This window comes from Bos javanicus, chromosome 28, assembly GCF_032452875.1.
Source record: "Bos javanicus breed banteng chromosome 28, ARS-OSU_banteng_1.0, whole genome shotgun sequence".
Lineage (NCBI taxonomy): Eukaryota > Metazoa > Chordata > Mammalia > Artiodactyla > Bovidae > Bos > Bos javanicus.
The window spans coordinates 27,055,876-27,072,868 of NC_083895.1; the positions used below are offsets into that span (position 1 = coordinate 27,055,876).

At 43.1% G+C, this 16,993-nt stretch overlaps 2 protein-coding genes across 4 annotated transcripts in view; both read left to right on the forward strand.

Annotated features, from left to right (window-relative positions):
- Positions 1-6,499, forward strand: part of HKDC1 (hexokinase domain containing 1) — a 39,508-nt gene extending 33,009 nt beyond the window's left edge. For both annotated transcript variants that reach the window (XM_061405187.1, XM_061405188.1), the window contains 3 exons: positions 1,365-1,520; positions 2,169-2,402; positions 6,119-6,499. In XM_061405187.1, the coding sequence (XP_061261171.1) occupies positions 1,365-1,520; positions 2,169-2,402; positions 6,119-6,266 (538 nt within the window). In that variant the 3' untranslated portion in view covers positions 6,267-6,499. The remainder of the gene's footprint in view (positions 1-1,364; positions 1,521-2,168; positions 2,403-6,118) is intronic.
- A 1,947-nt stretch (positions 6,500-8,446) lies between these two features.
- HK1 (hexokinase 1) overlaps positions 8,447-16,993 on the forward strand; it is a 131,843-nt gene continuing 123,296 nt past the window's right edge. For both annotated transcript variants that reach the window (XM_061405185.1, XM_061405186.1), the window contains exon 1: positions 8,447-8,553. The gene's annotated coding sequence lies outside the window, so the exon portion shown is untranslated. The remainder of the gene's footprint in view (positions 8,554-16,993) is intronic.

Here is a 16,993-nt window from a genome sequence, read left to right on the forward strand (position 1 = left end):
ACAATGAATGGTTAAAAAAACCAAACACAAAACAGAGTACATTTTCATTTGCATTCTCATATAGCTTCTTTAGTAGGAGAGAAAGGGGTAGAGCTAGCATGGGGGGACCTGATTATTAGCCTGGGCCCATATATTTCCACAGGGGTTGGCCTACTTTTTCTGTAAAGGATCAGAGAGTAGTGTTTTACTCTCAGGCCATGTGGTCTTTGTCACGACTAAGCTCAGTGTCTTTCTATATAAAACAAGATGAAAATATAGATTGACTGTGAGACAATATCCAAGTGGAAAAGTTGAGCTAGGAAATGTGATGGGATGCCTGGGTCATAGATGCCTTGCTGACTATTCAACTGAGAACACTCAGTAGGAAGAGGCTTGACAAGACCAAGACCAGCCCTGGTGGCCCCACATCTTCCTTTGGCACTAGTCTTTGTAGCTGGGAGGCAGGCAAGTTACCGTAAGCCCAGCTGAACCAGGGGCCAAACTCACAAGGGACCTGAATTCCAAGTTGGGGCATCCAAGTTTTGTGTCTGAATCCATTGGAGGTTCTCATTTCTGGAGTGGAGAGTGTTAGGGGGCATATACTTGGATTTACTTTGCTGTCCCCATTGTTTGTCTAAGTGTTGGTTCCTTAGACTGATGAAATCCTGAGCAGTTAAGAGAACGCAAGTCCAGCATGTAAGCCTCAGGCACACTCGGATTTTCATCTGACCCTGCAGGCAGTGGGAGTCCAGCTCCACCTCACTGTTATTAATACTGTCACATGTACCTGGGCAGAGTGCCTGGTCAGTGCCTGTTGATTGTAGAGCTTCTTTTTCTCTTGCACCTTCCATCATGGAGCTCACAGCCTGGTAGGAAGAGGGAAGGGAGCTCACATTTTGGACCACACTTGGTGTGTGTATACACTTCAAATGTGTTATCTCATGGAGCGCAAGATCTAGTGGAGAAGATTTCTTCAAATACAAAGCCAAGGTAAAGTAGCTTGGGGGCCAGAAAAGGGACTTATTTTAGCCTAGTATCTACTGTGCACCAGATGCTTGGCTCCCAACAGTCTTGTGGGGTCAGTGCTTTGCTCCTGGTTTCATAAATGATGGTTTATAGTCCTTACTCAGGTCATGCAGCTAATGTGTGGCAAGCTGGAACTTGACTTCTGCTCAACATGTCTCCAAAGCCCAGCCTTCCCACATCATACTGTCTCCTGCATGCGCTTCTCTGGGCCTGCTGCCCACTCCACCCCACTGTGACCCAGGCAGCTAGTGGATGCCAGTGGCACGCCTTCCGTGCTCTGACATGTGATCCTCTTGGGAACCACTCACCAGCACTGATTTTCCTGGTCTTACCCACCTTGTCTCTCTTTCTCTCAACAGGTACGAGAAAATGACCAGTGGGATGTACCTGGGGGAAATCGTGCGGCAGATCCTGATCGACTTGACCAAGCAGGGTCTCCTCTTCCGCGGCCAGATTTCAGAACGTCTCCGGACCAGGGGCATCTTTGAAACCAAGTTCTTGTCTCAGATTGAAAGGTGACTCATGATCAGTTTCACCTGCTCGACATAAAAGGCCCTATATTGGGACATGATGCTGTCTCACCAGGCTCCAGCAGATTTGAAATTTAAAAATAGAGAGTAAGGGCCTGGCTGAGCAGAGGGTTGCCTCCTGGGGCTACTCCCTCTCTCCAGCTACATCAGTACCACAGCACCCAGCTGAGGAGCCAGAAGCCTATCTGGGCCCCTAGATTCCTAAATGGTTACAGAAGAGTTAGGTTAGGTTAAAAAGTGATCCTCTTCAGGGACTTCCCTGGTGGTCTGGTGGCTAAGCCTCTGTGCTCCCAGTGCAAGGAGCCTGGGTTCCATCCCTGGTCAGGAAAATAGATCCCATATGCTGCAACTAAAACCCAGTGCAGCCAAGTAAATAATAAAAAAAAAAATGATCCACTTTTGATTCTGAAAAGATGATGTGCTCATACTTTATTCTTTAAAGATGATGGGACTTCCTGGGGGTGACAGACCTTCTCGAATCTCAGCTTCTAAGGCATCCTGCTCCAACCTTGGCTTTGCTGGGACCATTTCTTCGCCTGCTCAGGCACCTAGGGATGGGGGACTGTGAGCCCTGGGGAGCAGGTTCCAGGGCCCCAGCAATAGCTCTTGACATCCTGCTCTGCTTGCTGGCAGCGACCGGCTGGCCCTCCTCCAGGTCAGGAGGATCCTGCAGCAGCTCGGCCTGGACAGCACATGTGAGGATAGTATCGTGGTGAAGGAGGTGTGCGGTGCTGTGTCCCGGCGGGCGGCCCAGCTTTATGGTGCTGGCCTGGCTGCCATCGTGGAGAAGAGGAGGGAAGACCAGGGACTCGAGCACATGAGGATCACCGTGGGTGTGGACGGCACCCTGTACAAGCTGCACCCGCAGTGAGTGCTCCAGAGTCTCAGGGCTGGGGGCTGAGGCTGAGTGTGGACCCTGTTGGGGCTGACGGACAAAGGGGCTCTGCTTCCTAGTGCTGTGATGTGGGCGCACTCACCACCGTCCCTAAACCCCAGGCTCCACATCTGTTTCAGGCAGGCAGAAATAATCTCGAGGATTGGGTGAGTTCATACCTGTAAAGGGCTTTACACAGTCCTCGGGTGGCGCTAGTGGAACTCACCTGCCAATGCAGGAGACATAAGACACATGGGTTCGATTTGTGGGTCAGAAAGATCCCTGGAGGAGGGCATGGCAACCCACTCCAGTATTCTTGCCTGGAGAATCCCATGGATGGAGGAGCCTGGAGAGCTACAGTCCATAGGGTCACAAAGAGTCAGATAGGACTGAAGCAACTTACACACGCAGTAAATACAAGTGGTTATCATTAACACAGTCCAACCTGACCTCAAAGGGAGCAGTGAGAACTGAGTATTTTGCACATCACAGAGTGTGTGTCAAGTGTGAGCTCAGAATCAGCAGGCAGAAGGATGAAGAGTGAATTTGAATCCTGGCTCCACTGCTTAGAAGCTGGGAGGCCCAAGGCCAGTTTCTTACCCTCTTTGACCCTAGTTCTTTATCTGTAAAAGGATGATAAAAATCATACCTACCTCATAGGTTGACAGGAGAATTCAATTAAACAGTGTCTGTAGACTATGGGACATATTACAAAGATGGCAATGATGACAGCTTTTATTTTTATTTAATGTTTTACATTTTATCTTGGTAGATGAAGAAAGGTATTAGCCAGCTTGTAAAATTTTCTAATCATGCTGAAATATATAGATAAACATACTATTACTGTAGTCCTTGATGCTTAGCCCTTCCTATGAAGCTGACTAATTATCCAGGATAACTGACTGATATCTTTTCTCGATTCTCCCCTTGAGGTCACATATTTTTGCTGTAATTCCTGCAAGCCTCTTCCTTTGAACCAAGACCTGACCAAAGGACAAAAACCATATGTTCATTTCAATAGGTGCAGACAAAACTTTTGATAAAATCTAGCACAACAGACTGGTTCCAAATAGGAAAAGGAGTATGTCAAGGCTGTATATTGTCACCCTGCTTATTTAACTTATATGCAGAGTACATCATGCGAAATGCTGGGCTGAATGAAGCACCAGTTGGAATCAAGATTGCTGGGAGAAATATCAATAACCTCAGATATGCAGATGACACCACACTTATGGCAGAAAGTGAAGAAGAAATAGCGAGCCTCTTGATGAAAGTGAAAGAGGAGAGTGAAAAAGTTGGCTTAAAGCTGAACATTCAGAAAACTAAGATCATGGCATCTGGTCCCATCACTTCATGGCAAATAGATGGGGAAACAGTGAGAGACTATGTTTTTGGGCTCCAAAATCACTGCAGATGGTGACTGCCGCCATGAAATTACAAGACGTTACTCCTTGGAAGGAAAGTTATGACCAACTTAGACAGCATATTAAAAAGCAGAAACATTAGTTTGTCCACAAAGCTCCATCTAGTCAAGGCTATGGTTTTTCCAGTAGTCATGTATGGATGTGAGAGTTGGACTATAAAGAAAGCTGAGTACCAAAGAATTGATGCTTTTGCACTGTGGTGTTGGAGAAGACTCTTGAGAGTCTCTGGGACTGCAGGAGTTCCAACCAGTCCATCCTTAAAGAGATCAGTCCTGGGTGTTCATTGGAAGGACTGATGTTGAAGCTGAAACTCCAATACTTTGGCCACCTGATGTGAAGAGCTGACTCATTTGAAAAGACCCTGATGCTGGGAAAGATTGAAGGCAGGAGATGAAGGGGACAGCAGAGGATGATATGGTTGGATGGCATCACTGACTGAATGGACATGTTTGAGTAAACTCCGGGAGTTAGTGATGGACTGGGAGGCCTGGCATGCTGCAGTCCATGGGGTCACAAAGAGTCAGACACAACTGAGTGACTGAACTGAACTGAGCACCTTTTATGATAAGAGCACTCAGCAAGCTAAGAATAAAGGAACTCCTTGAACCTGATAAAAGCATCTGTGGAAAACACACAGCTAATGCCATACTTACTGGGGAAGCACTGGATGGATGATTTCACCTTAAAATTAGGAACAAGACAAGAATGTCCACTCTTGCCACTGTTCTTCAACATTGTACTGCTTCTAACACTGCCTACAGATGATTGTGTGGGTTTTGTCTCTCAGTCAAGTCTTTATTTAAGGGAGAGGCTTATAGGATCCAGGTCAAAAAATAATGTGACTTCAAAGGGAGAATCAAGTATAAATCTAGACAGGCAGTTAGGCAAGAAAAAGAACTAAAAGGCATCTATATTGGAAAAGCAAAACTATAACTATCTTTGTTTGCAGATGATATGATTTTGCATATAGAAATCCTAAGGAATCCACAAAAAACTATTGGAACTAAGAAACAAATTCAGTCAAGTTTCAGGATGTAAGATCAGTATATAAAAATCAACTGCATTTCTATGCATTAACAATAAATAATCTGAAAATGAAATTAAGAAAACAATTCCATTTAAATAGCATCAAAAAGAATAAAATACTTAACAATAAATTAACAAAAGAGGTATAAGACTTGTACACTGAAAACTACAAAACATTGTTGAAATTAAATGGCAGCCCACTCCAGTATTCTTGCCTGGAGAATCCCATGGATGGAGGAGCTTGGTGGGCTACAGTCCATGGGTCGCAAAGTGTCGGACACGACTGAGCGACTTCACTTTCACTTTAAATAAATGGAAAGCTATCCTATGCTAGTGGATTGAAAGCCTTAATGTTGTTAAGGGAACAACTTACCATCTTTTTTTTAAACTGAAGTATAGTTGACATGCAATATTATATTAGTTTTAGGTATACAGGATAGTTATTTGATATTTATATACATTGCAAATTGATCACCGCCATAAGTCTAGTAACTATCTGTCACTGTATAAAGTTATTGCAGTATTATTGACTATATTTTCTATGCTGTACATTATATCCCCCTAACTTATTTATTTTATAACTGAAAGTTTGTACCTTTTAATACCCTTCACCTGTTTTGCCTGATCCTCTAGTCCCCTCCCTCCTGACGACCACCAGTAGTTTGTTCCCTGTATCTGTAACTATGTTTCTGTTTTGTTTTGTTTGTTCATTTGTTTTGTTTTTTGTTTCACATATAAGTGAAATCATGCTGTATGTCTTTCTTTGTTTGACTTACTTCACTTAGCATAATTCCCTCTAGATCCATTCATCTTTTTGCAAATGGCAAGATTTCATCCTTTTTGTGACTAATATACCATTGTGTGTATATGTGTGTGTTATGTATCATGTCATATTTCTTTATCCATTCATCTACTGATGGGCGCATGGGTTGCTTCCATATTTTGACTATTGTAAATAATGCTGCAATGACCTTAGGAATACATGTATCTTTTCTATTTAGTGTTTTGTTTTCTTTGGATGAATATCCAGAAGTGGAATTAGTGGATCATGTGCTGGTTCTACTTTTAAATTTTTGAAGACCCTCCATACTGTTTTCTATAATGGCTATGCAAGTTTACATTTTCATCATCAACTGATGAGCGGATAAACAAAATGTGGTACATCTATACAGTGGAACATTACTCATAAAAAGGCAGGAACCACTGACACATGCTCCAATTAAGTGCCAATGGTGTTTTCTCTTTCTCTTTTTCTGTAGCTTTTCTCGGATACTACGGGAAACTGTGAAAGAACTAGCTCCTCAGTGTGATGTGATGTTCATGCTGTCAGAAGACGGGAGCGGAAAGGGAGCAGCTCTGATCACTGCTGTGGCCAAGAGGTTACAGCAGACACAAAGGGAGCACTAGGAACCCCCTGGGGTTGGGCCTGGTGTTCTTTGGCTACTGACCAGCCTTTCCTCTGGCAGATGAGTTAATCAGAGACCAACACGCAAGCTTCTGGCTGGCTTCACCTTCTGGATGGTCAAAAGAGAACCCCAGGTTCTTGGGTACTCTTAGAATTTTGTTACTGGCTTTCAACAACATTAAATGACTCTATTTGCCATCTTTGTACCAAAGATGGGCCAACTTGTAAAACCAAAGCATTGGTCCCGAGAGATTCCATTTCAGCAAATTTCTCATTTGAGACCTGACCTGTTAATTTTCTGTGGCTTAGGGTCCTGTGGCTGCTGGACTTGGAAGCAAATACATAATCTGCCCAGGTGGCCTGGCTGGCTGAATTCCTTATGGGGATGCTTCAGTCATGCCTTGTATAGCAGATTGGGCCATCTACTGGGAATGCACATTTCAGAACGATAGGGGCTCATGTAATTACCTGGGGATCTAATCTAACTTGTCATGTTGACTTCGAGCATGAAGTGAGAACAAAAACTTTGGAGCATTCAGCCCCAGGATGAAGAAATCATCCCAGGATGATTGCCAGGGATCTCCATAGGAAACTCTTCATGCTTAAAGTGAGTTATATCAGTGCCCATAGGATTTGTTTCTCAATATGTGTGAGTGACAGGGAGGGTGCTGTTCGGGGCACCTGTTAATCATTTTACAGGTGGCACATGATAGCTTTTTAAAGGACTATCAGGTATATGAAATCCAGTAAATAAAAAAAATATTTGATTTCCCAAGAATCTTTGAATGAAGTTTTAATATTTCATCTGGGAATGAAATGATTTCATCACTTGGGAACTCCATGCTCTGTTGGTGGAAGAAGAGACACATAGAGTCAGAAGTTGTGGTTTAAACTCTCTAGTTTAAACTCCCTACCAACAAGGAGAAAATATATGGACTATTTTCTATAATATCTTTAACAAATTATCTGAATTTGATTTGAATGAATACTTCCTGTGACCAGGGCATTTTACCACATGTTCCTACAGCTCTTGCTTTTGAACAGCAGGAGTTGACCAGAAGAACTTCCATCTTCCAAACTGACCTCTGCCTCTCTGGAACTTGGCCCCTCCTACATGCTCCATCTGTCTCTATTCTACCCTCCAGAACTAAGAGGAATTGGCCTGTCCTTGAACTTTTTCCCACTGGATGTCCTCTCTCTTTGCCTTTCTATTCATTTAATTCCCTGCTTCCCATTCTCTAAACCACCTGTAACCTTCTACCTAGTCACAGAGTTATCTGTACACATTTCTTATCAGGCCTGGTAGATTGTAAGTGCTTTGTTAGAAACATTTTTGTTCTGGCCCAGTGAACCCAGCACTGTGCCATTCCTATTAAATATTTCCTAGATAGAGGCATGATTGAAATAAAGTCTTCCAAGAAATTTTTCTTAGAAAAAGTTTAGGCCATTATCATGGGTAACAAACTGAGTAGAATGATATTTGATATTCCAGATCATCCAAGTTGATTTATTTCATGTACTTAATGGTGCTAATTGTCTCCATTTGCTAAAGCAAGACATTCAAAGAGAACGGAGGAGGTTGGAGGGAGGGTAAGAGAGAGTCTAGTTGAGGCTGGGGACAGACGAGGGAGTTCCCTAGGAAATATTTTTTCACACATTTATGAAATAGATATGGAGATACTGTTGTGGACAGGTTCTAGATTTACCAAAATGAACTTTTTTTTTGCATTGGCATAATACCTCTCCTCAAGGATACTGTGTGGGTTTGTTAAAATTATCTTTTTGTATTTTGAGGTTATGCCTCCTTGGGGAAATGTTTCACCTTAACAGATTTTGCTTAGTTAGCCCCAGACCTTGTTGTCATTATCCTTTCCCCAGTTCTGCTATTCCTAAGGTACCCCCAGCTCCAAGTCCCTTTCTCTCCTGATTCTGCTGGGGTCTCCCCCTTTGCCATCCTGCCTGGATGGATGACCTGGCCCAGAGATTCAGGGATTTGTGCCACCACATTCTCCCACCACCTGGTCTTTCAGCACACGTTTGGCAGGTTCGAAGTCACCTGGCCTGCTTGTCTCTTGGGTTGGTTTCTTGCAAGAAAGAGAAGCCCCAAGGTATCTAGGCAACATTCTGACTAACTGATAGCATCATAGAATCCTTGAACCAAAACGGAACTGCAGAGAGGGCAGATACCCTTTTTACTGTCTTCAGACAGGCCGGCCCCAGAAACACCCAGGGCAATGGAGGGCTAACTTCTCACAGTTTACTAGGCAGGACCAGCAACTACACAACAAGGTAATCTGTCCTCACGCACATCCCACAGGCTTGTCCTCTTAGGAAAGACATCGTTGTCCATGTTTTCTACCTCTGTGGGGACTCTCCCAGGAACCTTTTATCCAGAAACAACTGAATGATATAAGTGTAAGAACTAGAGTTTCCCCATGACTATGACCCCAGAACAAATGGGGTAATTCCCACTGTCTCTCTTCAGAAATCTTGTTTTCTCTCCTTTCCATAAGATGGAATGGGTGCTCCATGAGAATAAGGAGTTGGGTTTCATTTTTCCTGTTGTCCCCAGAGCCTACCACAGTGGCTGGCCCTGAGTACCACTGGATAGTTCTCTAAATGAACAAATGAATGAGTGCTCACACAAGCATGTGAATGAAGTTTTGCTCTCCTTTGAATCACGCCATTCTTCTACCCCACCCAATGGGACTTGAGCCTTACACAAAATTGACACTCTATAAATGATAGCTCAACAAATGCTGAGCCCTGTTCTAGGCACTGAGGAGCCAACGAAACATAAGGTACCATTCCTGCTTCGTGAGGACTCACAGGCTACCAGGGAAGGAAAGGTAATAAATATATATGATACAATATGGTAAACAGGAATGAGGTGAACACGCAATTCATGACCATGCGCTGCATCCTTTAGATAAGGAGCTCAGTCTGTGTGTGCGCATGCATGTGTGTGAACGTGACCATAAACCCCTTTGGCAATCATGAGAAATCTATGGATCCTTTCTCAGAATGTTTTTAAATGCATTAAATCCATAGGATTTCAAAGGAAGTCGGTGGTAGTGAATTACAGTTATTAGAATATTACAGGGGCAGTGTATTAATAGACATGCTTATCGTTAATGCATTCTATGACAAACGTAATAACAATCATAGTCTTCCTGATGACTATAAACAGTATTTTGAGACATTTGCAATAATAGCTTTTATATGAAAATTTCCATGGTTTTCACTGGAGAGAAAGTTATAGGAGCAGCTGTTGCCCATATTCGTAATGGAAGGAAAGGCTAAATTATAATTAGAAATGATTAAGTTTATGAACTCCTTGCTTTGAGAGTTATTGCACCCTCCACCCCCTATCCCTGACCATGGGGTCCAGGTTAATAATCTCTCATCAAAATAGAACCGGTGCTTACTTAGGGATAGCATATTAGCTGGCAAAGAGAGAGTATGGTTTGGATTCAGAAGAATTAGGCATGCTATTTAAACTTCCCGAACTTCCACTTCCTCATGTGAGAAAGGAGAATAATATAACAGCCAAACACAGTTGTGTGAGCAACACAAGCTGAACATGTGGACTTGTGGATAAGCTATAAGCCATTTGTACACATGTGAGGTGATTGTGTTATGGTCGTTATGGTTGTTACGGGCATCTTATCAGGGGTGTGATCAACTCAAATGTCAGCATTAAGGCCCTTCAAAGCCCATTGTCTGGACATATAAATGGCTAACGACTGGCAATTCAAGCAAATGCATTTCCCACAACCCCTTCCTTCCATCTCCACTGTCTTGTTATTCCCTCTCTTGCCATTTCACAGTTGAAATTCCTAGTGAACCATATTTTATTAGAGAAAGCAGGGGATTTGGGAGAAGTTGGAAAGTAAATAATAGAGGAATCTGGTAGCTCATATTTAGGGTGAAATACGAGGTGATTAGAATAAAAGGAAATGGCAACCCACTTCAGTGTTCTTGCCTGGAGAATCCCGGGGATGGGGAAGCCTGGTGGGCTGCCGTCTATGGGGTCTCACAGAGTCGGACACGACTGAAGCGACTTAGCAGCAGCAGCAGCAGCAGAATAAAAGAGTTGGGTAATTTCCTGCTCCAGTCAGGGAAGGAAAGAAGCTTGGGAGAAAGTGAAAATACAAAAACTCTTCCAGCTTTTTTTTCTTTCATTTTTGGTTTTTCTAATGAGAAGGAGAGAGAGAGGGGAAGAAAGGTAGGTTATTGACAACCTGAGGAATCAGAATGGTTGAGGGATTGACCTCAAGAGCAGGGATGGATTAACAGTACAAGGGACACCTGCAAGGTCTGCAGTTCACATCATGATCTGAATGTGACCCAGTTCCTACTGAATCATCTGTGTGGTAGCTCACATGGTCTCAAGTGGCCTTTCACAAGGAATGTTCTAAGTTTAACTGGATATTCCCAAGTTCACTAGTCCCTGGAGTCAGTCACTGTTTCCTTTAATACTTGAATGAAATGGCTTATTTCTCCATACTTATTTCCAGATACTGCAGAAAGCTCTGTCCCCCAGCCCTAGCATTTCAGCAGTTCTTAAAGGGAATGCTTATATCTTCCCATTGCTTCTCTAATTCCTGCTTCCAGTTTGCTTCCCACTCATCTTAGCTGATATCACAATTCCTACAGCTGCTGCCTCTCTCTGTGTTTTGCCTAATCTGTGGGACTGTCCCTTTTTGATTCCCCAAAACACCATTAACTCAAGGCCAGTGACTGGAACACACTTAGCTAAATATCTGGGGACTGTGGAGGGGGACTCCATCACAGAATAGGAAACAATTAATCAATTAACTGATGGCATAAGATGGCAGAATAGAAGGATGTGTGCTCATTTTCTCCTGTGAGAACTCCAAAACTACAACTTGTTGCTGGAGAATTGCTCCAACAACTGGAGAATGTTGGGTCCCACCAAAAAAAGACACCCCATGATCAAGGGCAAAGGAGAAGCCCCAGCAAGGCAGGAGGGGCGAAATCCCGTTTAGAATCAAACCCCTTACCAACCAGAGATGCTAGGAGGGCTCAAACAAACCTTGTGCCCACCAGGACCCAGAGACCCCACAGAGACTGAGCCAGAACTGTGTTTGAGTGTCTTCTGCAAAGGTACAGGTCAGCAGTGGCCTACTTCAGGGGCAGGGACTCTGGGTGCAGCAGACCTGGGTATGGCATAAGCCCTCTTGGAGGAGGTCACCATTAACCCCACCATAGAGCTGCCAGAACGTACACAGGATTGGATAAACAGACTCTTGGAGGGCACAAACAGAACCTTGTGCACACTAGGACCCAGGAGAAAGGAGCAGTGGCCCCACAAGAGACTGACCCAGACTTGCCTGTGAGTGTCCAGGAGTCTCCGGCAGAGGCATGGGTCGATGATGGCCTGCTGCAGTGTTGGGGGCACTGAGTGCAGCAGTGCATGCATGGGACATTTTGAAAGAAGTTGCCATTATCTTCATTACCTCCATCACAGTTTGGCCTTAGGTCAAACAACAGGGAGGGAACACAGCTTCGCCCATCAAAAGAAAATTGTATTAAAGATTTACTGAGCATGGCCCTGCCCATCAGAACAAGACCCAGTTTCCCCCTCAGTCAGTCTCTCCCATTAGGAAGCTTCCATGAGCCTCTTATCCTTATCCATCAGAGTGAAGACAGGATGAAAACCACAATCACAGAAAACTAACCAAACTGATCACATGGACCATAGCCTTGTCTAACTCAATGAAATTATGAGCCATGCCATGGAGGGCCACCCAAGATGGATGGGTCATGGTGGAGAGTTCTGACAAAACATGCTCCACTGGAGAAGGGAATGGCAAACCACTTCAGTATTCTTGCTTAAGAGCCCCATGAAAAGCATGAAAAGGCAAAAAAATAGGACACTGAAGGATGAACTCCCCAGGTCGGTAGTTCCCAAATATGCTACAGGAGATCAATGGAGAAATAACTCCAGAAAGAATGAAGAGATGGACCTAAAGCAAAAACAACACCCAGCTGTGGATGTGACTGGTGATGGAAGTAAAGTCTGATGCTGTAAAGAACAATACTGCATAGGAACCTGGAATGTTAAGTCAATGAATCAAGGCAAATTGCTGCTGTTGCTGCTGCTAAGTCACGTCGACCCCATAGACGGCAGCCCACCAGGATTCCCCATCCCTGGGATTCTCCAAGCAAGAACACTGGAGTGGGTTGCCATTTCCTTCTCCAATGCATAAAAGTGAAAAGTGAAAGTGAAGTCGCTCAGTCATGTCCGACTCTAGCGACCCCATGGACTACAGCCTACCAGGCTCCTCCATCCATGGGATTTTCCAGGCAAAAGTACTGGAGTGGGGTGCCATTGCCTTCTCCATCAAGGCAAATTAGAAGTGGTCAAACAAGAGATGGCAAGAGTGAACATTGACATTTTAGGAATCAGTGAACTAAAATAGACTGGAATAGGTGAATTTAACTCAGATGATCATTAACATCATCACATCCGGTCCCATCACTTCATGGCAAATAGATGGGGAGACAGTGGAAACAGTGGCTGACTTTATTTTGGGGGGCTCCAAAATCACTGCAGATGGTGACTGCTGCCATAAAATTAAAAGATGCTTGCTCTTTGGAAGGAAAGTTATGACCAACCTAGACAGCATACTAAAAAGCAGAGACATTACTTTGCCACAAAGGTCCATCTAGTCAAGGCTATGGTTTTTCCAGTAGTCATGTATGGATGTGAGAGTTGGACTGTAAAGAAAGCTGAGCACCAAAGAATTGATGCTTTTGAACTGTGGTGTTGGAGAAGACTTCTTGAGAGTCCCTTGGACTGCAAGGAGAGCCAACCAGTCCATCCTAAAGGAGGTCAGTCCTGGGTGTTCATTGGAAGGACTGATGTTGAAGCTGAAACTCCAACACTTTGGCCACCTGATGTGAAGAGTTGACTAATTTGAAAAGACCCTGATTCTGGGAAAGATTGAGGGCAGGAGGAGAAGGGGATGACAGAGGATGAGATGATTGGATAGCATCACCAACTCAATGGACATGAGTTTGAGTAAACTCCAGGAGTTGGTGATGGACAGGGAGGCCTGGCATGCTGCAGTCCATGTGGTTGCAAAGAGTTGGACACGACTGAGCAACTGAACTGAACCGAACTGAACTATGGGCAAGAATCCCTTAGACGAAATGAAATAGCTATCATCATAGTCAACAAAAGAGTTCGAAATGCAGTATTTGGATACAATCTCAAAAACGACAGAATGATCTCTTTTCGTTTCCATGGCAAACCATTCAATATGACAGTAATCCAAGTCTATGTCCCAACCAGTAATGCCGAAGAAGCTGAAGTTGAATGGTTCTATGAAGACCTACAAGACCTTTTAGAACTAACACCCAGAAAAGATGTCCTTTTCATTATAGGGGACTGGAATGCAAAAGTAGGAAGTCAAGAGCTACCTGGAGTAACAGGCAAATTTGGCCTTGGAGTACAAAACAAAGCAGGTCAAAGGCTAACAGAGTTTTGCCAAGAGAATGCACTGGTCATAGCAAACACCATTCTCCAACAACACAAGAGAAGACTCTACACATGGACATCAGCAGATGGTCAATACCAAAATCAGATTGATTATATTCTTTGCAGCCAAAGATGGAGAAGCTCTATACAGTCAGCAAAAACAAGAACAGGAGCTGACTGTGGCTCAGACCATGAACTCCTTATTGCCAAATTCAGACTGAAATTGAAGAAAACCTCTAGGTCTAGGGAAAACCACTAGACCATTCAGGTATGACCTAAATCAAATCCCTTACGATCATACAGTGGAAGTGACAAATAGATTCAAGGGACTAGACCTGATAGAGAGCCTGAAGAACTATGGATGGAGGTTCATGACATTGTACAGGAGGCAGTGATCAAGACCACCCCCAAGAAAAAGAAATGCAAAAAGGCAAATGGTTGTCTGGCCTTACAAATAGCTGGGAAAAGAAGAGAAGCTAAAGGCAAAGGAGAATGCAGAGTTTGAAAGCATTTGAATGCAGAGTTCCAAAGAATAGCAAGGAGAGATAAGAAAGCCTTCCTCAGTGATCAGTGCAAAGAAAGAGAGGAAAATAATAGAATTGGAAAGACTAGAGATCTCTTCAAGAAAAGAATGTTCAAACTACCATACAATTGCACACATCTCACAAGCTAGCAAAGTGATGCTCAAAATTCTCCAAGCCAGGCTTCAATAGTATGTGAACCATGAACTTCCAGATATTCAAGCTGGATTTAGAAAAGGCAGAGGAACCAGAGATGAAGTTGCCAACATCCGCTGGATCATCAAAAAAGCAAGAGAGTTCCAGAAAAACATCAACTTCTGCTTTACTGACTACACCAAAGCCTTTAACTGTGTGGGTCACAACAAACTGTGGAAAATTTTTGGAGATGGGAATACCAGACTACCTAACCTGCCTCGTGAGAAATCTGTATGCAGGTCAAGAAGCAACAGTTAGAACTGGACATGGAACAACAGACTAGTTCCAAATCAGGAAAGGAGTATGTCAGGGCTGTATATTGTCATCCTGCTTGTTTAACTTATATGCAGAGTACATCATGCAAAATGGCAGACTGGATGAAGCACAAGATGGAATCAAGATCACTGGGAGAAATATCAATAACCTCAGATATGCAGATGATACCACCTTTATGGCAGAAAGTGAAGAACTAAAGACCCTCTTGAAGAAAGTGAAAGAGGTGAGTGAAAAAATTGGCTTAAAACTGAACATTCAGAAAACTAAGATCATGGCATCTGGTCCCATCACTTCATGACAAATAGATGGGGAAACAGTGGAAGCAGTGAGAGACTTTATTTTTTGGGCTCCAAAATCGCTGCTGGTGTGACTGCAGCCATGAAATTAAAAGACACTTACTCCTTGGAAGGAAAGTTATGACCAACCTGGGCAGCATGTTAAAAAGCAGAGACATTACTTTCCCAACAAAGGTCTGTCTAGTCAAAGCTATAGTTTTTCCAGTAGTCATGTATGGATGTGAGAGTTGGACTATAAAGAAAACTGAGCACCGAAGAATTGATGCTTTTGAACTGTGGTGTTGGAGAAGACTCTTCAGAGTGTCTTGGACTGCAAGGAGATCCAACTAGTCAATCCTAAAGGAAATCAGTCCTGAATATTCATTGGAAGGACTGATGTTAAAGCTGAAACTCCAATACTTTGGCCACATGATGCAAAGAACTGGCTCATTGGAAAAGACCCTGATGCTGGGAAAGATTGAAGGCAGGAGGAGAAGGGGACGACAGAGGATGAGATGGTTGGATGGCCTCACTGACTCGATGGACATGAGTTTGAGTAAAGTCTGGAAGTTGGTGATGGACAGGGAGGACTGGCATGCTGCAATCCACAGGGTCGCAAAGAGTTGGACGCGACTGAGTGACTGAACTGAACTGAACTAATTAATTAATTATTTGGCTATAACACACAGCTTGCAGGATCTTAGTTCCCTGACCAGGGACTGAATCCTGACCCTGGGAGCAAGAGCACTGAGTCCTAACCACAGGACCACCAGGGAAATCCCAAGAAAAAATTAAATATGAATATCAAAGTTCTATCACCCTCTCTGCCCCAGAGAATTTCTCAGCAGCCATCTTTCTCCATAGGCTCTGCTGGCTACATGTTTTATGGATTCTTCCCACTTTCTCTGAAGACTTCTTTCTCCTCTTTTCTTAATTCTGGATTCCTCTATAAAGTGAAAACTTTCTATAATTTTTTTTTTAAAACAGAGTAAGTGATTTCTCCTGTGGTCTCCACCCACTTCTAGGACAGCCCAAGGAACCTCACCTTTCCCAACCAAAAAGACCCATTGAGATGTTTGAATAAAAAGGGTTTTTCTCCCTAAAATGAAATCATTCTGTTCTCCTAGAGTCAAGTTACAACAAGTGCTTATTCTTGACATAATTAAACTGCATCTGTTTAAAGTGTGCAATTTGATATAATCTGATGACCCCATTACTAAAATTAAGACAATGAACATTATCCATTACCAACAAAACTTTCCTTGTGACCTTTTGTAGTCCCTCCTTCCTATCCCTCTCTTTCTCATCCATATTTGGGTAACTACTGACTTGCTTTGTTTTCTTCTGCATTTGCTAGAATTTTATATAAATGGAAGCATTTGTTGTTGTTCAGCTGCTCAGTCATGTCTGACTCTTTGCGACCACATGGACTGCAGCACGCCAGACTTCCCTGTCCTTCATGATCTCCTGGAGCTTGCTCAAATGCATGTCCATTGAGTTGGTGATGCCATCCAACCATCTGTCCTTCACTGTCCCCTTCTCCTCATGTATTTTTACATGTCTATTGATGTACTTTAAATTTTTTCTCAATTACTTACAGTAATGAGTATCACCTATTAATTTAATAATATTAAACCATCCCTGCAACACTGGAATAGACTCATCTTAGTCATGGTTTATTACCATTTTTTATAACTATTGAATTTGATTTGCTAATATCTTATTTAGAAATCATGCCTCTTTCCAAGTGGAATGAGCTTATAATCTTTCATTTTCATATTGTCATTGCCTTGTTTTTGTAAGGTTATACTAGTCTCATAGAAAGAGTTTTTATTTTCTGGAAGAGTTAATTGAAAGTTTTGTGAAACCCACCTATAAAGTCATTTTAACTACTTCTTCAATTATTTTGAATAATCAGACTATCTAGGCTTGCCATTTTTTTCTTGAATCAA